Source organism: Protopterus annectens, chromosome 9.part0 (genome assembly GCF_019279795.1).
Source record: "Protopterus annectens isolate FY-2018-M chromosome 9.part0, PAN1.0, whole genome shotgun sequence".
Classification (NCBI taxonomy): domain Eukaryota; kingdom Metazoa; phylum Chordata; order Ceratodontiformes; family Protopteridae; genus Protopterus; species Protopterus annectens.
Genome location: NC_056743.1, coordinates 71,339,467 through 71,365,319, shown reverse-complemented (window position 1 = coordinate 71,365,319; position 25,853 = coordinate 71,339,467). Strand labels below are relative to the sequence as shown.

General features: G+C 42.0%; 1 protein-coding gene across 2 annotated transcripts in view; it reads left to right on the top strand.

Moving 5' to 3' along the window:
- Positions 1-25,853, top strand: part of MAPK8IP1 (mitogen-activated protein kinase 8 interacting protein 1) — a 1,153,940-nt gene that overhangs the window by 887,710 nt on the left and 240,377 nt on the right. For both annotated transcript variants that reach the window (XM_044082569.1, XM_044082568.1), the window contains exon 5: positions 18,839-19,699. In XM_044082569.1, the coding sequence (XP_043938504.1) occupies positions 18,839-19,699 (861 nt within the window). The remainder of the gene's footprint in view (positions 1-18,838; positions 19,700-25,853) is intronic.

The following is a 25,853-nucleotide window of genomic DNA, read 5'->3' as shown; positions in this document are numbered from 1 at the left end:
AGAACCATGCCACAATATCAAGGCACGATGATCCCTTCCAACAATTGACTGACATACTGGTGTCATTCACAGGTGTGCCAATGCCTGCCATCTTGGGGTGGTATGCTTTGCTAGGGACAGCTTGCACCTGTCACACCTGTCCCATTGGAATTTGGCAGAGACTCTTGCTACACCCATAGTGCCTGTATTAGGCAAGGCTCATAAGGCAAACCCACATCCATTTGTATCACAAAGGATGAGGAAGTGAGAGTGATGCTACTCAACACCAGAAGTCTAGACCTAAAGATGCACACACTCAAAACCCTACTTGACATGCTGGACATCGATATCTGTGCAGTAACATGAACCTGTTTCAGGTTTCACAGGAGCACACCAGTACTACCAGGTTATAGCTGTTACCATTCTTGTCGGCCACAACACTTGAACAAAGGAGGGGGAGTATCAGTATTCAATACAGATTACCACGCCTCCACATTGGTGGCACAGTACAACATAGGTGTTAGGCCATTGAGTACAGAAGACGAGTTGGGGACCTGGGGTAGAAACATGGTAGCGGTCTGTCATTTGTCAACCACATGGCCAATGTGGATTGAAAGACATGTTATATAGCCCAGCTAATCATGAGGGATTCACATGTATGGCAGGGGAGGTCATTGTGCCTCTTTACTCATCCATCATCAAGCCTATAATTGCATAATGCACCTTTTGGGATGTACCTAACCAGACACCCACAGCAACTGGTACAGGACAACAGTACCTCATCAAGGGGATGCAATGGCTCACACAGATGTCATATGCTTCCCAGGTAAAGTAAATCCCGCTGGACTCAGTGGCTTATTGCTGGTTCAGAGGCAATCTGTGCGTGCCATATACAGCCATGTCCTACCCAGCAGTAATGAACATGCTGCACCTCAGGCAATCAGAGTCCCATACAGCCACATGCTCAGGAGAGCTGGACCTCAGCACTGACATCCATGGACATGCTGGAGGGGCATATTCCTGACTGAGAGGCTCCCTTCACTCTGTAATGAGCTGACACTACAGGTTAGGCAGAGTCCCTCATTGACTCTCTTCCATAGGAATCTGGATGACTGGATGTAGATCATAGTTGTACCCCAGGTATCACTTCTATGTCACTGTTAGACAGAGGCACAGTATACTAACATCGGACAAGGGCATAGCAGCATAACTTGTAATTGGGTGGTGAAAGACAAACACATTTTACTAGGCTTACCAATGCCCTAGGGCAAATAGCCTAGTATGAACCTATGAACATGTGTGTACTGCTATAGTACTTCTGCCATATGTTGCATGTGTGTGTGTTGTGGGGGATGCACAGATAATGGCCGGATACTTCTGCACAGGTGACACGTCTGACACATTCTGGGTGTTCATCCCTACATACTGGATGTGTGTTGCCATCCAACCCAACCCTGTGATGTGTACACATTACTCAGCCTGGATTTACATATCCGAACAACACCACAAGCACAGTACACTACCTTGCTATGTATGCATTTAATTACACAGTTATTCAGTAGTTATGACAGTGATGCTATCCATGCAGCCCATTGTGCCAGTGGTAGCCACAACACACACCACCAGCACCTTTGCATATGCTTACCACAGACATCCCACATACTGCATGTACTGTGCACACACATATCTAACCCAGAACAACTGCACACCACTTATTAATCATGTCCAGTGGAGTACAGATACAGGCATATTGTATAAAAATAGTAGGAGGCTACTGCAGCACAGGGCAGATTCACATGACAGCAAGGCATCTGTGGTCAGCAGTGTTAAGATGCTTCACATTCACCACATGCACAGATATTGGCAACATTGTTGCAGACAGTTTAGGTGCAGGTACCCCCCCCCATTCCCCTACACATGTGGTATTAGTTATCCCAAATGACTGTCACATCCCTATCCTCTCACATGTCCAGGTGAGAGCCACCTTCATCATTGCAGAACACATAGCATCACTGTTACGAAATGGTATCCCTGGATGTGTGCTACATTCACTCCTGGAGGACATAGCACCACATGACAGACTGATATTAATCCCTGGCCATACTACAGGATATTTACCTGAACAGTGCCATACATACACAGTGGTCCCACACCAATGAGGAGGAACCTCTACTGACCCTGGGAACTACTGCATCATATGCACAACTGGCCTTGTGTTCTAAGCTATGGAAGTGTTAAGTATGGGTAACATGTACAGCAATATTACATATGTTTATATTTCAGGACTATGTACACACAACCTATCTCATGCACATACCTATAGATAGTGAACTATGATACATTTGGAGGTGTCACAGTAAACGCAGTATTAACCTGCTACTTTGCATTACCTGTGTTTGTGGCAGCTGTTGGTGTGTCACTGGTGCTGCTTGAAGTTTGCTGCTGCTGCTGCTGCTGGTTTTGCTGCTGGCTGTCTTTATTTCTGTTTTGTTCTCTCTCTCTCTCTTTCTCTGTCGGTTTTGTGCAATGAATGTATTGCATGAGTGTAGTGTGGGTACTCATTGCTTTTGTAGGTATCTGCATAGGTCCATGTGATGGCCTCTGCACCAATTGTAAGACAGCATTTGCTAATTGCATGCAGCCAGGTGTGTACTGATTGCATGTCTCACTGTGATTTCAGGACACTGCTATAAAAGGGTATGTGAGATAGGTGTTGCCCTTTCAGATTGTAGGGCGTGGACCATGCTGGTATGCTGTTGACAGTGTTCTGTGAGTGTGAAGGTTAGTAAATCTCCCATGCTTCATGCTGTGTTGTAGATTCAGGTTGCTGCATTTCTCTTGCCTGTTCCCTGTAGTGAGTGTGTATGCATACTGACACCTACAACTATATGTCATATGTATTGCTATATAAATATATATATATATGTGTACATATACATACTTTCATATATGTACATTAGCTGACATTATTGGGTACAAGCTAACAATTAGCAGGGCTGTTTCTGTTAACACTACACTAGTATGGGAAAATCCAGTAATTGGGACTATAAAAGTCTGCCTGACATGCTTTAGTTAGTAGTCATACTATATTGCCTTTATCTTCATTCCTACTATTACATGTTCCACTTATTTAGCACTATATTCCTGTATGAGAGTCATGGCTTAGTGGTAGGTCATACAGACTAGTGTTACAATGGTCTTGGGGTAGGGCCTACTAGTATGCTTATATTCTGCTTGTGACTTGAGTATAGGGCCTATCAATCAAAGTGCTGGAGGCACCTTTAAGCAGTTAAAGGGGTTAGTAGGTCTCACAGGAGCCAGGCTGTGTTGCAGATTCTGGTTGCTGCATTTATCTTCACTGTTTCCTGTAGTGAGTGTGTATGGATACTGACACCTACAATTATATTTCATATGTATTAATATATATTTATATATCTGTATGTGTAGATATACATACCTTCATATATGTATATTACCTTACTTTATTATGTACAAGCTAACAAATAGCAGGGCTGTTTCTGTTAACACTGAACTAGTATGGGAATCCAGTACCTGACATGCTTTGGATAGTACACCTCCTATATTGCCTTTATACTGATTCCTACTATTATATGTTATATTTATTTTAGCACTGTGTTCTTGTAAGGCAAGCATGGCTTAGTGGTAGGTCATACAGACTAATGTTACCAAGGTCCTGGTTTCGAGACTGACAGTGGGAATTTATTTTTCTTTGCAAACTTTCAAACTGAGTACAGGACCTGTCAATCAAAGTGCCATAAAGGCACTTTTAAGCACTTTAAACCAGGTCTGCGCTCGTTTGCGCGGAGCTCACGCATGCGCACTGGCGGTAAGCTCCTCTAACACAAGCGCACACCCGCGCTAATTTCTTTGAAAGAAAAGAAAAAGGGGTGATAGGAAAGTGGTGAAAAGGGGTCACAAAGAGGGTAAGACAGTAGGGAAACAAGCGTGGGATTTGCAGGAGGGATGTAGGTAAGGCCCATAGATGCCCATGTCTTTGGCAGCAACAGCTGTGCATTTCCATGTATTTTGGTGAGACATTGGAAACCTTTCACCCCTGAGAGAGGTGTCAGGACAACATTAATATTTGTTGTAGAGCCAATTGTAATTAACTGTTTCAATGTCAAGCAGACATGTGTGCGACATGGACAGCTATGTATGGGGCGTAATTTTTTTGTGGGTACAGAGTGCCCTTTTTTTTTTTTTTCAGGTGAGAGTGGTATGTCAGGTGAAGGAAGTCGGTATAGCTGGGGAGGTAGGTTGGGTAGGTTAACAGACAAGACAGACAAGACGCATACAGGGGCGGTGTATGCCACATGTGGGGGGGTTACACAATTGATGGGGACGGAGGTTGGGATATCCGAGATGCATGAGCCCACAGATGGCAACAGTGGAACTGATATCCCCACCCATAGGCAGTTGCCACTGTTCCTTCACAGCCCAGGACGGGGCTGTGCTGGGGGCTGTGTAGGCGGGGCAACGGCCGGGGCCGTTAGCTGTGCCACACGAGCCTCAAGCTGGCATAGGGGCCCAAGAACGGAGTCTTGGATCTCCCTTCACACCACAGACCGGACACCTTGGAGGGTGAGTGGACGAACCCCTCCGGCCACACTTGCAGAGGGGGGACCGGCCCCATCCCCTGCAGCGCTTCCACCCGAAGGTGGCACAGGGCCACCGGAGGGGGGTCCGGCCTGGGCACTAATGCCAGGTGCAGTCGCCAGCTGAGGTGGGAGAGGTGGGTCCGCTGGGACCTGCCTTCCCAAGCGTTCTAGGTTTGTGAGTTGTTATGTTATTTTGGGTTAGTGGCATTTTATTCCATTCAGATTAGTTGTAACAGCATGCATTGGTATTCCCATCAAACAAACACCCAGATATTAACACCATTGAACAAGGGGCATATCAATATCACATGCATTATTTGAACAGAAATACACAGTCAAACAACATGCAGGGTTGATTAATGGCAACAGGCCATCAAATTTGCAGGTATGAACAGGGCACATGCACGAACAGACATGCATATATTTTTGAAACGGACAAATGTCCATGATTAATGAAATGTTCACATACCATTATTTAGTGGGTATTGTTATATGGAATTATAGGGTTGGGTGGAGATAGAAAGTGATGACACATTCATATGTTACACATTGATTTACATTTGTAATAGGTACACAATTAAGTTGAAGCTGATGTTTCAAAATAATTTTTATTTGACTATCATGCTAGACCTGTTACAAATACATCACTATCCTACTTATTTTGAATTTGATCAGATACATCATCCTGCTACACTTTGATGACAGGACAGGGGACAACTATGGCTGTTTAGTCTGTCAAATAATCATTCATTCTATCTGCAAATTGTTTACTGTGATCACCATATACAGAATTTGGCCTAGACCTTCCAGATTCTGACACACTCAAATCAGTTTGGGATATTAAGTTGTACTTCCCACATGCATTTAGTTCTGTAGAAACACACTGGGGCTAATATATTCAGGGGTTATTACTACTTTATTTATTCATACATGACCCTTTCTGTCACTCTCACACATCCTGCAACTTCACAGTTCAGGTTGCTACTTCTAGGCTTTGTTCACATGTTAGACTGGTGGTGATTCAAACACTTTCCAACAGCCTCACTTCTGTCATGATTCAGCATTTCAACAGGGGATATATCTCACATGTGACTACCTCAGATTCTGAAGCTGTACTCTTGAGACTACTGCAGGTTACACTATTTTAAGTAATGGTGGGACATCTGTATTACAGCACTGTTTAATTCTATCAATTATATTTCCAGTTACACTTGCATACTGATGAACTTGTTGCAGCCATACCTGCAGACTTTCAAATCTTGCTTGCACATTATATTACTTTTAATCAATACACTGCAGTGTTCTGATACATGCTACAGTATAATATTTATTTACAAGTACTGGGTGGGGTTACTAACCTGCATGGTGGCGCAGCCGCACCAGCCTACGGCCATGCATCTCGCGGTTCATAGAGCGGACACCTGCAGCTGTAATACGAAAGAAGTAATATTGGACTACACATCTCCATAGTATCAGCCAGTTGAAATCCTTACATACATAAGTAAAATGTAACTTACTCAGTAGTGGGGCGTTGGGCATATGCCGGGCCTCCTGGATCCATTCGGTCAACTGGTCTTGCTTGCGTCGCTTCAGGTCCGCATGGTGGTGATGGACCTGCTCACCAGTGCGTGGAATGCCAGTAGCACTGGTCAGATCACGAGCCAACTGGTCCCATGCCTCTGCCCTGTACGCTCCCCATGAGACCTGGCCCTGCATGAGTTGGGCCTCGTGATGATGGACAAGGAGCCAGGCCATGTATCTGGACTCCTCAACGCCCCAACGCTGTGCTCGAAAGCAATGTCCCTCACCTACTCCACTCATTCTGACTGCAGGTCTGTTCTACAATCGTTTCTGCTGTGTATTCCCGCCTATGGGGCTTATATATGCCTCTTTTCCCGCACATTTCTCTGATTGGCCGTTTTGGAATTGTATTTACTTCACTGAAAATGCTTTATCATGCTCCATTCTGGATTTTATCACATATATATGCTATTTCTGCATTTCTATGTACTGCTGTCATGGCTTAGTGGTTTAGTACCTTGACTCTAGTGCATGGTATCCTGGGTTCAAATCTGGCAACTGATTTTTGATTTTCCTTACAGAACTGAGTTGAGGACCTGTCAATCAAACATGCCAAAAGCACTTTTAAGCACTTAAAACCAGGTCTGCGCTCGTTTGCACGGAGCTAACGCATGCGCACTGGCAGTTAGCTTGTGGGAGCGGCGCGCAAACGGTGTGCGCTGGGATAAATCTTAATTGGCTAGTGACACACATGTTCAGCTAAGCACAGCTAGTTGCAAACAGTTTCAGCCTATTAAACCAGTGCTTAGCAACGGGCATGCAGTTTGCAGCTTGTTAAACAGTACTCAGCTACTTGCCCATCTGTCTCACAGCAGCTTAGCTATCAGTACATTTCTGACTATTTTTATTATTGTGTTACTTCAAAATATATGCTCCATTTCATTCCATTTTACAAAAGGGAATACTTTTACATTTGTACAATACTGTCAGGGGGCGTTTTAGTGCTTATTTACAAAAAAAAAAAAAAAGGTTGTTGTGGGGGCTCGACCCCTGCCTGCCTACTCTTAGGCCAGCAACTCTACCGCTAAGCTATTACTTCTTGGCTTAATTTGCATATTTAGTTCTTATATCCTTCTCCACGGACTGCTAACTGCAATTGCGCTAGTAGCACACCCGCGCACACGAGTGCACACAGTAGCAAACATTTACGGGGTTTTAAAAAAAAAAAAAAAAGGTTTTAATTTAATTTTATAACATCTCTTCACTTTATACACTGATGGTCAGTCGGGGCATGTGTTGTGTAGTGTGTTTATTCACATTTCCATGGCCTCTCTCTTGGCTGTTTACTTTCAGCCATTCTAGTCTTCCGGGGGCGTGTCCGCTTGCAGGGCTTAGCCTACAGACACGCCCCCTACTCTCTTACACGGACCGTGTAAGAGTTACTAGTGTGATTCAGCATGCCTCATGCACCTCATGCATATGCATGACATGCTGACATCACACCGTTTAACTGCAGCCTCCGTTTAAGAGTTATAACTCTTACACGGAGGCTTCGTGAATCTGGCCCCTTGTCTTCAACCTGGTCCCTGTTGACCTTAAAGCCTTCTCTGACCACTGCTTGCAGCTGTTTCATTGGGGATGACTTTGCAATCACTGATTCTATCCCAAGTTGCATGTTGGCCACTCTTGTAAGTGATCATATGACCGTCTTTTTTTCTGAACTCTGTGTTGGCCACCATCAAGCTATTTGCCAGACAGAAGTCTGGAATGGCCTTTCCTTTTTTATTCCTGTTGCCCCACCCCATGTGGACCCAAGCAGTCCTCACATCCTGTTCTGTTTGTGCCATTATGTGCATTCTAGCCAATTATAAACACCAATTCATGTTGTCCTGCTTTATCTAGTAGGTCTTGCAACTACTGTCTGAATACACACTTTTTCTCACTATCACAACCCTGCTGTGGGGCATAGGCTGAGGTTATGAATACTGCCCTATCATTAGGGCTGGAGTCTGATTGCCATGAGACTCTCACTAATTCCGCTTACATCCTTCACTGCCTCCTGAAGACTTTCCCTCACCACAATTCCAACAACATTTCTAGCCTGTCCTCCAACTGAGTGGCTGATTCTGGATCCCAAGCCAAGTGGCTTTGCTGGTCTGCCCTTCCGTCTTGGATCCTCCATACAGAGGATTTCCAACCTCCTTCTTACCATCATGTCATTTACTTCCAAACTCCATCCTGTTAGTGAACTTACACTGAGTATAGCAATTCTTAGTTCATGTTTAGCAGGTTGATTGGTTTTATGTCCAGCTTTTGCTCAACAGAGGTAACTGGACAACTGGACACCTATTTTCAACGGAGGCCCATGGAGAAAACTCGATTAGTTTGCATTGCATTATACTCGGTTCCAGTTAAACACAGAGTAGTTACATTTCTAGTTACATTTATACACATACAGCAGTTACATTTATACATTCTAAGAGTTAAAAAATGTAGAGGTTACTAATGTGAAAGTCCACGTGTGACTTAGTGGATTGTACAGGTAGCAGTTATGTCTAAAAAATGTTTTGTCATTTCAGTGAGAGGTTGAGAGTATTTGGAGAGTGAGCACAAAGTCTTAACCTGGCAATGGGCATGTGCAGGACCAGAACTGGTTAAGATGTTGTTTAAGATGTTTAAGAGATGTTTTAAAACTATTGAGTTTTTCAGAGAGTTTTATTTCTGTGTGGACACTATTTCAGAGTTTAGCGAATATACGGAGTAGAGCAAGTCTCCTACAGCATCATTTGACTTATTTGTGAATTGTAAGAATTTGTTACTATAACAGGGTCCCTTGATGGACAGTAGGGCATTAATATGTTTTTTTTTAGTGCTGGGTATTTTTCTGGATGATGAATGTGTTTGTGTGCTGTAGTTAGTTGTGAAGCGTCTATATTACATTATCGTACGATATAAATAGCGAACGTGAAAAAATTCACTGTTCCGCAAAAAAAAAAAAAAAAAAAAAAAACCTTAAACGCAAAGATAAGTGGGGGGATTTGCCCCCACACCCCCTACTTAAATATACCAACTCCGAGATCGCACCATAATGGAAGAAATGGCAAAGTCCTCGAAGACGGCCCACCAAATATTTTCCCTGGGAAAAAATTTGATTTTCCGTGTCTTTGCTATTTTGCCATTTCGACAGTATCGGATCAACTAAATAGCATTCGCTATTTAGTCCATTCGATACGCTAATATAGACCCGTTGTGAATATGTTAGGTGGTTATGCATCAGTTGCATACACTTGCATTTCTCTAATATTTAGAGAGGGGGGAGAGAATCTCTATTGGTCTGTAGTTATTAAACTCTGTAGATTTGCCTCCTTTGTGTAGTGGTATGATGTAGGATTTTTTCCACAGTGATGGGATGTATCTTTCTGCTATGTACCTATTAATTAGTATGGACACAGGGAAGGCTATGACTTCTGCAGCCACATTTAGGTAGCCTGATGGTGGTGGTTTACAGTTACAGAAGTAGTTTTTAGTTTAAGGAGCAACTTCATTATGAGTGAGGTGGGTACCGGCCTAAAATTGTAGAGCTGTGGTTGGTTTTGTTTGGACAAGGGCAGAGAGAAAGGGACAGATGTGCTAGTGTCTAAGAGAGATAATCCTGACTGTATAAAGTAGGAATTAAAATGTGTAGGGATAGAGTCTGTTGTATTGTCTGTTTTTGGAGAGGGAGTCGTGATCTTGCCAGGGTGGAGTATGAATACATTGCAGTGGCCACTTACTGGAGTAGCATGCTTGTTTGTTTGTTTATATTGTTAGAGTTTGGTTAAGACGATATTTCTAAGTCATGTAGCTTTTTAAATTTTGACATAAATTACAGCAGTCTGTATCAAACCCTAGGCCTAAATGAACTAAGCACTCAGTATGGTAATGTTTTTGGACTAGCATAAGAACAGTTATTTGTCAACTTAGAAAGGGATGATATACCCCTCAGTATCCTGAAATGATGAAAAATGAGAATTATTGAGTTTAATGTAAAAAAAATAAACAACTGAAGTGACATGATTCAGAATGCTTTTGGGATTTTATTAATTATTATGCTCTTATATAGAAAGATAGCCCCCCCCCTATGCATTTGCTTCCATGTTTATGTAGCTGTGTAGTAATTTATATATATGGGAGGGGGTCATATGGACGATTTACATAATATCTGGTGATGTAGATAAGGAGAAGGATATTTGATGAAATGTGAAGCTGTAATTCACATAATAATTTCCCAGTGGCTACTGTAATAGATATTATGTGCTTATTGACAATCCAAAATATTTTTTCATTTTTTGAACTTCTGTTACCATTTTATTAATTTCTAATTACATTACATTTTAGACTTTTGTTTCCTAGTACAGCTGTAGGACCCCTTCCCATTTTTATGCCTGGATATTATTATATAAGGATACCACATTCTTTGAGGTAAGTATGTTTTGTAAATTTTAGTCTGTATTTTTATTGATTAGCATTTTCTCTAGTGCTCTGTTTTTTTTTCATGAGAATAATTCATGCTAAAAGGCAGAATGTATTTGAATAAATCAAAATATTTGAAAAATTGCTCAAAACTACTATTTTCATGGGTACAGTCCCCTGTATATATAAGTAAATAGTTTCACCACCATATGCAATGTAGTCTCATCCTGTGGGCACATATTTTCATAACAAAGTATAAACAGCTGTCTTTACATAAAACCAAAGCATTTCTCTTTCAGTGATATGTTATACAACCTCAAAATGCGAATATATAGGATCACAGGATCATAGGATCATAGGAAGTTATTAGGCTATTGGTCCTGAGGCCCTTATAAGCCTAGCCAAGAGTTTATCGGGTCTATATTATATCCTCGAACACTTAAAAAAGCGAACGCTGATTGATCGAACTTATTTTTGCAAAACTGCAAAATATCGAAGCAGCAGAAACTCAAATTTTTTCCTAGAGAAAGAGTTCAGTTGTCCATTTCTGTTGCTACGGTATTTTCAGTGTTATAGTGGGAAGTTACCGGTCGGATTCAGGCAAGTGTGCGATTGTGTGGATGTGAGTGTTAGGGTGATTTAGGTGAGTTAGGGTTAGGGCTCAGGTTAGGTGTGTGTGCGATTGAGTGGACATGAGGGTTAGGGTGGATTTAAGTGAGTTAGGGTTAGGGAGCGAGTGAGGTGAGTGTGCTATAGTGACGGACCTTAGGGTTAGGGTTTGGGTTAAGGTAAGTGGGCAGTTAGTGGTGTGTGCATAGTTTAGTGTAGGGTTAGGTATCAGATTTTAGGTGTATGTGTGTGGATTTCTGTTTGTTTGGTGTGCTTGTGTTGTGTGTATGTGTTTTGGATCATCGATTTTTTTCCTTGGGAAAAAATCGCTGATCTGACAGTTCAAGATTGTAAGCTTTCGCTTAAATTAGGTCGATCAATCAGCGTTCGCTTTTTTAAGCATTCGATGATATAATATAGACCTGAGTTTATCCCATGTTTAGACAAGTCAGCACTCAAAGCCCCTGTCCAGCAGGGGCACAGGTGGAATCCCAGGGGTGTATTTTTTGTTTCCCATCCAGTTATCCAGGTTGCGCTTAAAAAGGGGTAATGAGGTACTCTGTTTGATGTGGAGAAGGTGTTTATTCCACAGATGGGGGAGTCTCTGGGACACAAATCTGTCCAGCCAGCAAGTCTTATTGATGTCACAGACCAGGTTGAGGTTGCGTGTGCAGGTTACTCCAGTGAAGCTTGACTTGTGGATATGCAGCAGTCCCATCAGGGCAGGGTCTGAGATTGCTTTGTATGCCAGACAGAAGTCACCTCTGAGGAGTCTGTATGAAACTGAATAGAGGGACAGGGCTTTTAGCCTATCTGTGTAGGATAGATGTTTGAGGGCCTGGATTCTCCTGGGCTAGTCCAACTGTAAAAACATGTGTAGTGCCTCATTTAAAAGTTATATTGTACTGCAGCCTCAGATAAACTGTATTTGGTAATTTTGATGCAGACAACATATCTCTTACTAGTTAACAAACAGTGTTCTGAACTAGAACCATTCTATGATTGCTTAGGGAATGTGGTTGTAATGTGTTATATATTTCTGAGTGTATTTTGTGTTAATTTTCATTAGTTAGAATGTAGACATACAGGGAGATTAATTGACATGCTCATAATCACACATTATACTAATGAAAATGAGTTCCTCTTTTGTTAAATAAGGTAGACCTTCATAATTTTAGCTCCTTGCCTGTTGGCTTATTCAGCTTTGCTCTCTGAGATATAGCAGAGGAAGGTGTTGTGATATGCATCATCCAAATTAATATAAGCATTTTATTAAAGATTTATACAATACAGTGAGGATCTAGTGGTGTGTAGGGACCATTTAGGAGTGTGACAAAGGGGAAGTCTGCCAGTACAACTATCTGGAATTTTGTAAATAGTTATATGTCATTTGTGGATATCAACACGATCTATATTAGATGTTTGTGTTACAACTGTATTAGAACTGTTTGTCATGTGTATATCAAACTGGTCTGTACAGGCATGTTTAAAGAAGGTATTTTATAACGTGCTTGTGCTTAAAATGTAACCACAGTGTGCCCTACTGGAAGAGAACAGAAATGTACATGCACTATTGTAGCTGTCTAAATGCATGTATTTTAACAGCGGAAACTGGAATGCAGGAGGTTAACTTCAGAAAAATATCTGAAATTAAATTACTTGGCCACGCAATAAAAGATGGTATCTTTCAGTTTTCAATGCAGCAAGGAGACACAATGTCTAAAACTGGGGAGCCTTCTGTATTGGCTCTAGGGTAAAATAATTACTAGTCTTGAAATGTGAAGGGATGTAATTGTTTTATGACTTCCAGCATCTGCCAAAAGATCTGAGATCTTTGTATTTTCACAGGTAGATGCTTCCAGCAGTGAAGGTTTTAACTGGGATAGAGTCAGATGACAAGAAATGATGTCATTCTGCAAGCTATCCCAGTAGTAATGTTTGAGATATTAATTTAAGAAGTCTCTGAGATAGACACAGCATTTTGTATTCTGTCCTGGACCTGACATGGAGAAGATCCATTCACCACATCTGCCTTGCTCTGATGAACTAAGTTTCTAGGGAACAGTATAATTCTCTTAGATATAGTCAGCAATATAGCAAAGCTTAGCTTAGATATTTTGCTTTATCTGAGACTGTCCTGCAATGTTGTTTTAAATATTTCCTGTGATTTTGAACTCTAATGCCACTGTGAATATATACTGAGTATTTTCTTGTTCTTTTATTATTTATTATTAAATAATATTTAAACATTTCATTGTGGATGATCTTTGTGAGTCATATTTACGTTTTGAGAGTACTTATATATTTATTTGGTGACACTGTGGGCCACTCCTAATAGCCTTGCTCTTGGTCAAACTACCATTTGTATTAATATTATTATTACACAGTAAGACTGGATACCCTTTGTTAAGGGCCTTAAAGTAGCTAATAAGGAGTTGGCTAATTACCTTATAGTCTGGGGCAAAAAGGGGGCATGGCTAGTAAACCTGTGCAAGCCTTTCCCATGTGTGTGTGTGTGTGTGTGTGTGTGTGTGTGTGTGTGTGTGTGTGTGTTTGTAAACCAAACCTCAAAGAGTATGTGTGTGTGATCTATTTGGGCAGGGATATGAAGCACTGGTTGGACAGGGTGGGCACTGGAGTTCTTGGCTTGGCCACTCAGATGAGATCTCAACTCTATAGCTGTGCCAGTGGTGAGTCTTATTGGGAATATAGAGAAAGAGGGAGAAACCAGCCCTGATCTGACTGTGGTCTCTGTGCACTCTTAAGGGAAATTGCACTTGATGCAGAAAGGTGCATCTGGAAATACTATGTGTGTACTTGCTATCCTCCCATTGTACATCCCCCACTGGTGCCAGTGGTGAGGATTGAGGTTCCTTGATTACTAGTCCATTGGTGGGGTGTCACATCTATTGGTTGGTAGTGGTGGGATATCCACATATTGGAATTCAGTGGTGTGGATATTGAACTCCTGTAGCCTGTAAACAGTGGTCACTAAAGAAGGTGTTTGTACTCTCAAGCAGCCACACGATAGATATTCAGAGTTTCATATCACAATAGTTGCATTCATTTTTTGTTAGCTTAGTTAGGGAGAGAAGGCAAGGATGTCAGAGACGGATTATGGAGAGATGACAGTGAACCAGTTGGCTGAGATGTGCCAAGCCAAAGGACTGGAGCATGTACACCTGACTAAAGTGGAAATGGTTGCAGCCTTAGTCACAGCTCCATCACAGACCTGCAACCAGGAAGATAGCCAGATTGGCCTTTGGGATGTACAACTCTCAGATAATGGACAGTTCAACTTTGCCTCAGAGGACTTAAAAATCCATCTGGAGTTAAAGAGACTTGAACTGGAGGCCAAACGGTTGGAACTAGAATCATCAGAGAGGCTGAAATGTCTGGAGGCCGAATAAAACGAGAGACTGAAATATTTGGAGGCTGAAGAAAAATGAGAGGCAGAGGCAACATGAAAAGGAAATGCTTACTCTTTTAATAGGGTCATGGAGATAATGGGGAGGAGAGTAACCAAACCCCAGAAGCAATAAAGGTCAGTAAATTTCCACAATTTACAGAGGGTGATACTTTTAATAGTTTTATTCATATGTTTGAAAGGGTTGGTAAACAATATAATGTTGAACAATGGCTCTAGGTACGTTTCCTGACACCCTTACTCCAATGTAAAGCTGTAACTGCTATTTTTAGATTGTCTGATACTGATTGCTTAAATTCTAATACTGTTAAAAAACAGTTTATTAGAGTGTTTTAAGTTAACGCTTGAAGCTTATAGAAAAACGTTTTGTGGGCATAGATGCAAGGCACATGAAAGTGTGTGTGAATATATTGCTGAGTTAAACACTTATTTTCATAGATGGGTGAGTGGGTGTCAGGCCACCACTTTTGAAGGGCATACCTTTTGGTGAGGGAACAAGCCATTAGCCCTTTGCCTGAGGACATGAGAATCTGGTTAGCAGACAATGTTATACCACAGATAAGTTGGGGAAAAGGGAGACCTATACCTAGCAAGCAGGGCATCGCTACACAAGAAAAGGATACCAAGTACTGCACATAGGTCTAAGGAAACACATGGTGGGCAGCCTAAATCATCCCAACAGAGTCTGCCAGTAACAGGGGAAGCCACTAGTTCAGGTACACAGCCAGAATCAAGGGTTAAATGTTTTAAATGCAACCAGTGGAGCCATGTATCATATAGATGTCCATGGAGGCAAGGTGGGGAACAAAAGATGGGAGAGCCAAGAAGTGGGAATGACAGAATGCCAGCAGTAGGTTGTCTGGAGACAACAAGGGTACCAAACTACCACAAGAGGTTATATCCTATCTTAGTAGATGGAAAACAGGCTACTGCTAAGAGAGACACAGCCTCTGACCTAACCATTGTGAAACCTGCAATGGTTAAACAGAAGCACTACTTGCTTGGACAGTCTACTCCAGTCAGAGCTTTAGGAGGGACCCCATTCCAAATCCCTTTGGCTAGGGTTCATCTTGACTGGGAGGGTGGAAAAGGAAGCAAGCAAGTAGGTGTGTTTGAAGATATGCCTGCAGATGTCCTGATAGGGAATGATTTTGATAATACAGTACCTTGTGTGCATGCAGTTCCATGCAGTCAGGCTTGGAGATAAGCATGTGGCTCTGGTGTCCTTGAGGGTTAGACCCAGACAGACCGCACACTTGAAACCAGGACTGGTGAGGTGTTTACTTCAGAGAAGGAGCTACTCTGTAGGAGTGAGACTGAAGGTGAGCCACAGCTGCTTGTGGGTAGTGATGTTCCCTTGGACAGAGCGACTGCAAAGGTAGAGGTGAATAGAAGTACCCAGGCGGAAAGCAAGGCACCGCTATCAGAGGATGCCAGACTTTCTGTGGAAGGGGAGCTGGGAAGGTTTACAAAGAGAGTTGAGACAGGATCAGCTCTCAGACCCTACATTACAAGGCTTGAGAGAGGTAGCCAGGGAGGTGCCTGATTCTGAAGGAAAGGGGGAATCTATATAATGGGACAAAGGGTTACTGTATAGAGAGTGGACCCCTGAGGGAGGGCTAGAGGGTGAAAGAATACATCAGTTGGTAGTGCCGAGAGCCTACCGTCTGGCACTTCCAGCCATAGCCCATGACATTCTGTTTGTAGGTCATATGGGCATAAAGTGCACCAAGAGACATATTATGCAGAACGTTTATTGGCCTGGGATTTCCAGAGATGTAACAGGGTACTGCAGAACCTGTGAGCAGTGCCAAAAGGTAGGCAAGGCAGGAGACAAGGTCGAAGCTCCTTTGATGCCTTTGCCTGTGATTGAGGAGCTGTTTCAGAGGGTAGCTATGGATATTGTGGGGCCTCTGAGTACGTCAAGTTCCACAGGGAAGAAGTATATCCTAGTGGCAGTAGATTATGTTACCAAATACCCTTAAGTGGTAGCCCTGTCCTCCATTGAGGCAGAAAAAGTGGCAAATACTTTGACAGAGAGTTTCAGCAGGGTAGGTTTCCCAAAAGAAATACTGACTGACTGAGATTCCAATTTCATGTCAGACCTGCTGGATTGTCTGTGGAAGCACTTTGGGGTGAAGCACCTAAAGACCACCCCCTACCATCCCCAGACTAATGGTCTTGTGGAGAGGTTAAACTCTACACTAAAGACCACAATACGGGCATTTGCAGACCAGTTCAAGAGGGAGTGGGACAAATATTTGCCCCATCTGTTGTTTGCTTACAGAGAGGTGCCCCAGGAATCCACATTTTTTCACCCTTTGAGTTGCTGTATGGGCATATTTGATTTGTGATGAGTGGGAGGGTGAGTGTGAATCCCACAAGGAGTCTGTTGTGGCATATGTCCTAAACCTCAGGACAAGGTTCAGGGAACTCATGGGCTTGGCTCAGGAGAACCTGGCAGAAGCCCACCAGCAGAGAAAGGTCTGGTATGACAAGAATGCCCAAGCTAGAGAGTATGCTGTGGGGTAGCAGGTTATGGTTCTCATTCCTGTCAGACATAAAAAGCTGCAGGCAGCTTGGGAGGGACCCTTCATAGTGGTAAGGAAGGTCAGTGATGTTACCTACATGGTAGAACTGCTAGGCAGGAGACAGGGGCACAAATTGTACCATGTTAACATCATGAAATCTTACCATGATGTAAGAAATCTAGACAAAGCTGAAAATAATGGGGAACAAAGGCCCAAAAATTACACATTTTAAACATTGCTCTTATAAATTTAGAAAGTTGCTAGAATAAAAGGTTTTGTGTTAGCATGCATTTTCTGAAAGGATATTAAAGCCAGAATCTCAAATATCTGTCATTGCTTAGTGACTTCACTATCCAGTGATTTGCTGTAAAACCACAAATTTTATGAGGAATAGGCCTAAAATATGATGTAAAAAATCAGGACATTCTGTCAAAATCTGGACAACTGAGAGGTTTGGTCACGTACTATAGCAGATTTTAGTAAATACTGAAGTGTTGTCACTTAAGTAAGGGATACTACATAGCATGCACAATGTACCACACTGAGGGAAGAGCCACATGAAACAGTAAGTGAAAAGGTTTAGCAGGCCACCACCCCATGGGCAGAATGCAATTACACCCTTATAAATGTCACCAAAGTCAGAAAATAGCAAACTGCTTATTTAACTAATTTTCTCCAATGTTAATCTGTACTGTAGCTTCCAGTGGGTGCAGCCTAAGCTTTTTGATAAAATCAAAGAATGCCCTTGCATTTCAAACAAATGTCTATATCTCTGGAACCACAGCTGTTAGTGTAAATGGCAAAATCTTCAGCGGAAACTAATTTTATAGTGGTAATATTCTTATAGTTCTAGGTCTTAAATTGGATTTTATAAGTCACAGTAAACACTTAGGTTTCCAATGTTTTGTAAACAACTTCCAGTATCTTAGCAACTGTTCAAGTTACACACATACTGTCATTGGAGGTTGTTCATCCAAATGAGAGCTTTTATATGAGACTAAGTTCTTTCTCTGCCACTTGGATGTTATGAAGTTTTGAGAAATAAATATTTTATGAATAATCAATATAGTTTTCCCTGTACTAGAAATAGGTCAAGTATTAGTGCAGTTGTATTCTCCATTATGTAACCTTTGAGATTAAATCTTTCAATAACTTGTATGAACCATGGTTTTGGAATTATTAATGTAAATATGAAAAGGCAGTATTAGATGGAACTGGCATTTGTTAGATGAAAAAATAGAGGTGTCTGGAAACATCACTAGGTTAAATGACTTAAATCAGCAGTGAATGTTATTCCTACTACTTTAATATATGTGAAGGGAATAACTCCTGTTTCCTGGCCTGTTACTAATAGTGTAACTGGAAGAGGCCATGTTGTGGGATTTATGACACTGTGTAAACATATGCTCAAGTGCTGTGTTCTACAAAAGGAGACAGTGATTCACTAGTCATCCATATGATTCACTAGTCATCCATATGATTCACTAGTCATCCATATGATTCACTAGTCATCCATATGATTCACTAGTCATCCATATGGTTGCTCTATTACTAAACCTAGTACGGCTCTGTATGGTTTATATCATTCTTTTTCTTTTACTGTGTTTGCACATTGTAATGATTTAAAACTGAGTTTTTTCTAGGAAGAGCTGAGTTTTCAATAATATTAATTGATTCCTGTTTCCTTCCTATTATTTCAGGAGAGGCACCATCCCCCCATGACCACGTTTGTCTAAGCGATGAGGTGATACATCAGAACAACACAACTTCTACCAAAGACAGGGGCACCTCTACTGATAGCCCCTGCCGGCGCAACACTGCCACACAAATCACCAACGCAGCTGAGACATCTGCCAAGCAAACTGAAAATTTGGACACTTCAACCAATGGCTCTCAGTTGCAGCACCAGGGCCCCAAAGGGTTGGAGTCTCACAGGGACCGTATCCACTACCAGAGTGATGTGCGCTTGGAAGCAACAGAGGAGATATTCCTAACGCCTGTACAAAAAAACTCAGACTCTCTGGAGCACGATAGGCCCTTCCTTTCACAATCTAGTGAAAACAGAATGTCTATTAGTTCTGACATTGACACAGCACATTACCTCTCTTTGCCAAATAAACCAAATCCTTCTATTAGTGAGGAAGATGAGGTGATTGATTGTGTACCTTCCACTGACAAATTGAGCTTGCCTAGGACCCGCTATGGAAGTGATAACAGTTACCTGTCTGCCTCTGCCCTTCAGCGGGCATCTGTGAGCTCTGATACCAGTGGACTTTCCTATGACTCGGTCAAGTACACACTTGTGGTAGATGAAAACATGCAGCTGGAACTTGTAAGCCTGAAGGACTGCTACTCCAGGTATAGTGATGACAGTGATTCTGCCACTGTCTATGATAACTGTGTCTCTTCACCCTACGAGTCAGCAATTGGCGAGGAATATGAGGAAGGGGCACCTAAAAGAGAATCTGTCTGTGTATCTGAAGACTCATCCCCCGAAGCTGATATCCCCCTCTCTAAGAAGTTCCTTAATGTATTTATGAATGGCAGGTCACGGTCTTCCAGTAAGTCTTTTTTTTTTCTTCCAACATTTCTGTGATCTGAAAGAAATGGACAGCAGGTATCTGTAATATACACAAATATGAAATTAAATTTAAATAACAGTAAGCAGACCCAAAGATGACAAAGTTCTACTGCTTTTACAGTTCTTATGGTAGCTAATGCAACTCTAAGATGTATCATCTCATGGCACTTTCTTACTATTATTCACCTGGTGTAGTTTACTTTAAATGAATGTTGCCTCCTTTCCACAGGTTGACAGGAAATTAAATAATTATTCTGATTTTAAGAAAAGGTATTTAGATGTATAAAATAAGTAAGAGAAATGAAGCCATCTGATTAATTAACAGAACTTGCTTTTTACATACTGATGTAATTAAGCCTGCATACCTTTCTGTTAGAACCTGTTGTCTCAGTTCCCTTCAGATAATTCACACCACATCAAAATGGCATTTGACTACCTTTATTAACTTTCTCAATCACAACTTTATTGAATAACATACTTAGATTAGCAAATCACAGTATGAACATCCATGTAGCAAATACCCAGGCCCAAAATAAGCAGCATTATCTCCAACACTCACTTTAACTTACCAAAGCAACATACAATCGCTTATTCCATCCTCAACCAACCTCTTTGAATCCAATACCTAACAACGGAGAGGGGAACAGAAGAGGACAAGCCTTGCCCCTCTTCTCCACCTAACCGACTAACATGAATAACAAATAACCAATTCCTCCATACCATAAAAAAGTGAAAGCGAGGGCAGGCAGCAAAAAAAAAAACTCTTAGCCCCTCCTTACACTTACCTCACTTCCTCCACTGCACTCATCCATCCAATTTAACCCTTCCATACCCAACAATCCACCTAAACTCTTTCTAATCCTCACTAAACTTTAACCAATCTCCCTGAACCTTTAGACCCCCCTTTCCACATTTTTTATAACTCACTAACCACTTGAAGTGTCTCTGGACAGATTGGCTTGTTCCCAAACCTCATTTGTCCTGAGCACCTTCAAATAATTTACACCACACCAAAATGACATTTATAAACTTTATTAACTTTCTCAATCACAACTTTATTGAAGAACATATTTAGATTAACTAATCACAGTCTGAACATCAATGTAGCAATGACCCGGGCACCATAACCTGCTCACCTGTCCCCAAAATAAGCAACGTTACCTCCACTGCTCACTTACTTTCATTTATCGAAGCAGAGAACAACTGCTCACTTCATCCTCAACCAGCCTCCTTCAATACAATACCCAACAACAGAGGGGGAACAGAAGAGGGACAAGCCTGCTCATCTTCTCTGCCTACCAGCCTGACCCAGGCTGCTCCCCCTCACTTACTGCAACACTTTCACGAAGACTTCCAAACAGAATGCCAATTGAATGTTAAATAAATCCAGTCCAAAATCACTTAGATGGATCCATCCTCTCTAAACCAGACTAGGTCCCTGTCATCGAAATCCCTATGCTCGATCGTATGAATACCCAAATTCCCTAAATGCTTCGAAAACCTAAAATTAACAAACCGATGGGCCTGCTCTATTCCCATAAAACTGCGTGTATTCCTCCAAAACAGGTGAGGCACTATTTTAGACCACACAATACTCATGCACGGAAATTCACTTCAAGGTGGCTACATCCTCTAATATCCTATACACCAAATGACATTTTGGAATTATGCCCAAATCATTACGTGCCAAATGAACCACTAACACTCACAGAATCCCTGTCTGTGACCATACGCCTGACAACTCCTCCCCAAGTTTATGCAATCACTGCTTCTGATACCATGCCACATGACTCTCCACCTGAAGCAACGTAAACCCAACTCATTGCCATCCGGCCTAACCGCAGCCCGCTTTGCCACCCAATGAATATAGGAATGATGCAGAATGACAAAAAAAGATTAACAAGCAAATCAACCGATTATCTAACATAAGAAAAAATGCATTTGAAGACCAATGACCTACCCTCTTAATAACCTCCACTGACCTACCTTCTCTTGCCAAATCAGAAGCCCTTCCAGTATGAAAGAATGAGCTGAATACCTCTCCCCCAGTACACTAAAAGCCTGAAAAGCCCTTCTCTTCACTTACACAATCTGATTTCCCGTTATCAACTTACCCCCTTTTCGAATAAAAAACAAATCCTGTGGATTCGCAGCATGAAAATACTGTAACCTCCTAGCCAGCCCCACTGGGCACAACAAGTAATTTCTATCCTCCGCCAAAACAATCTGTACACCTCCCTCCATCTGATCCATCTTAGATCTATGCAACCCTATCTCTACCGATGCAGTGAATACCGTCACATCCTGCCAAACCAACAACCCTAACCGCCCCACGATTCATCCATAGCAATAATGTCACCCACAGATTGCAATATTTTGAATCACCCATCATTAATTCATTAACTCTAAACCCTGCAACAAAACCTTAAGTGCCTATCTCATCATCGACCGCCTCATGTCCACCCTACCACCGGCAACTCTACCCCAGCCTTTCAACATACAAACTACTGTCCACGATTTAGTCACATTCCACAATCCTGCCACCCATGCAAATATACTAATATCAGCCAGATCCACCCTAATCGACTGGACCACCTTACATTGCCCACAAGCCCGGGCTAAATACTGTAATAGCAATATGAACGACCAAACTCCTTCTCCCTCAGGCAGTTGCAAAACAAATTTATCAAAGTCATGCAAAGACCTACCATATGTCTTCCTTGTAGAAGGAGCCCAAGACTGTTGCACCATCTGTCTTGTTATTTCAGCCCAGTCTGAAACACATGGTCCGGCAACATGACTGGTTCACCTGCTGCCTCTGGGCATAACTCTCAAGCGTACAGATTTTTGCTTCATATTTTTGTCTGTTTCTCATAAAATTGTGGTTTTCTGGCAGATCAGTGGCAAATCATTGAGGGCTGAAGTCAGAAAATAATGACAGACATTTGAGTTTTAGACTTCATAACCTTCAGAAAATTCATGCTAAAGCAAAACCTATTGTTCTATCAGTTTTCAAAGTTTCCCTATTTTTGGGCCTTTGAGCCCCTATTATTTATGGCGTTGTCCAGATTTCTTGCTCTAAGAGGTTGAGAGGTATGCCTCTGGGGCTAACTTCAAAAACCTGCAAGACTGAAAACGAGACGATCTATCAGCAATCCCATTTTTAATACCTGCCAATGCACCCGTAGTAAAGGCCTGGAAAACCACAACAATCTCCCTTCCTAATTTTTACCCCCTCTGCTAATAGTCCCAAATTTGTCCATCATGGTGAATAACAATGTCAGGAGGCCTAATTTCCTGATGCAGTGATTGATCCACCGCTTTATACTTATGGGACTGCTGATCATACCACAACCAGGCATTCCCCACCTGCAGTCACTGTGCCTCACGAATCATGAGAAAATAAGCCAACAGGGGTAGTGCCATGGAGTTACGCTTTTCCAGCCATGCTGCCATGTAGTACATGAAACCTAATACCCAAATGTGAAACATTCTTGCTCACAACTTACCCACTCTTCTCCACCCCAGTGCTGTTAAGCCTGCTTGGAGATCGTTGCAGTTCGCTGTTTCTGATTCCAACAAGCATTGTATCTCCTTGGCATCAATTAGCTCAAAGATATCTACATACTCACCTTTCCAAATCTTTTCTTTAACTGATGCTGTGTAATAGGGGTCAAATGACCCCCCTTTTGCTTGACCCAAGGCCTGCATACCTAGTCAACACCTCGGTAGCATACCAAAATGTGAACTTACATCTAGTATTTGTGACTCAGCCCCACCTATGCATGACCCTAAACTCCTTAATGACAGCTCTAGGCTACCTTCCCCACTCAATGTGTCCCTCTAAACCTGCCCCCTTTTGCAGAATTTCTCCTGATCCACTAATGCACTGCCAATTTCTCTGAGCTGCTGAAGTCACCCCCCCCCCATCTCCACCTACCCCAGAGGTAGTCCCACACCACAGTAAGTCTGACATGAGTGCCTGAACCCCCAACAGAACATCATTGCAACTTGAGTGCCCACTTTTCCTCCAACTGGAACATCGATTGTAGCATTGTCCACTTACTGCTGTGCCCATTTCCCCTGGGCCACCAACCTGCTCTTCAGTGCCTGTCTCCATCTCTTCCTTCTGGACCTACTGGGTACCTCCATCATAGAAGACTCACTCATTGACAGCATTCAAAAAATGTCTTCTGTTTGCAATAAAATGCTTGCCAATCTCTGCATCAAACTGTGTTCCAGCCATCTGCCAAAAGAAAGGAAATAATGAAGACGTTACACACAACAAAAAAAGGAAATAGTCAAGACATTACACACAACAACAACAACAACAAAAACACACCTATGTCTGCAGTAGTTCCACTCAAAAACGTCTGTCCGGCAATCCTGACATACCTATTTCACAGGCTTGTGGCAAACTGAGAAATTCGCATAAATCAAAGTACCTGGTGTGTGCGACTGCAAGATTAAGCCTTTAACCTTTATGACTACCCCTTTTTCATAACCCCCCCTTTTTTTCCCACCCATAAAATACCCCCCTGCCTACCTTCTAAGCTCGCCTTTGTGTGCCATGCTTGGCTGCATATTCTTTTATCTTTTTTTTTATTCCATTCACTCCTTCCCCTTACTCATTTTATTTTTTTATAAACAGCAAGGCTCACACCATACTGCCCCATCATTGAGTACCAAATGGGCATCAAACCCTGCACCTCATGCCTGTGAGACTGAGATCCTAACCATTATCCCATACTCCTATTCAAACAAGCAGTATGGAAAATTGTAAGTCATTTGCCCTTACTATTCACCGTCTGTGTTACATCAACTACATGAAAAGTGAGTCAAGCCATTCTCTCACCAAATCAGAACATCTGTGTTTTCCAGTGTGCTTGTCATAAAGCATTACTGATCTTAAATCCTATATCAGTACCAACTGTGAAGCATTTACCAGTTAAAAATAGCCACTGACAAGAAACTGAAGACAATCTGAATTATTCATTTCATGTTGAAATGAAATGCCCCACAGTAAGGTATTATGTTGCATAAATGATCTTGTAAACTGCCATTCCCCCTTGCACAATCATGAAAGCTTTCATTTGCTCTTCATTCATGTATAGGGACATATTCCCAACCTTGCTTTACAGTGCAATATCCCCTTGAAGTTGCCAGATTAACAGGTCCCATCTTGTTTAAGCATGCAGTCTCAAAAAAACAACACAAAATAAAAAATATATATGGAGCAAGATATGTAACTAAGCCTGCACAACAAACCTAAAGTGCAGGAATTCCCTGCCTTCCCCCATGATGGTTAAACCTACACTGCTCATGCATGGCAAGAAACTGTTATTCATGGGTGCTGTATGACCAGCAAAAGCACCTGAACAGACACTCCTGGCTCGTCGAAACATAACTGAGCCACAGAAGCTGCTGCTAACTATACCACCACCACCAGAGAAATAATTACAGCAGAAAACTGTAAATGACCTTACAATGACCAGGTTAAATCAGGGAACTCTGCATTCCAGTACTGTGACATGCAAGCCAACTTCACCACATGCCTCTGGATGTAAACCACACTGAATGGAAACTGTAACTGAACCAGTTCTCAAACACAAAACTCAAATTAACCTGCCTCATTTTCCATCTACAACAATGAAATGACATTGAGGAGCCTGAACTCCATCCGCAGTCTGCACAAACAGTATTCACATGGGAAACTAATGCAACTGGATCCTCTACCAGGAAAATCAGTAAAGCAAATAACACCATATCTCAAAGCCCGACCCTCCATCTACCATTTATAAGGGGAAAAAATATCATACAAGCATTACCCACCTCCTCATGCACACTAATATTAACCCAAGACCTACCTGACCACCAAAGTATCTACTGGTCGTCACAGACATAAGCCTGCAATACAGTAAGTTCACACCTAAATCTAACTTCCCAACTGAATTATACTCACATAAAACCCTCTTAGCCCCTCCTTACACTTACCGTATTTCCTCCACGCACTCATCCATCCAATTTAACTCTTAAATCCATACTGACTAATCCACCTAAACTCTTCTTAATTCCTTCTAAACCCCAACCAATGTCTCCCAAAACCTGTAGACCCCCTTTTCCCCCATTATTTT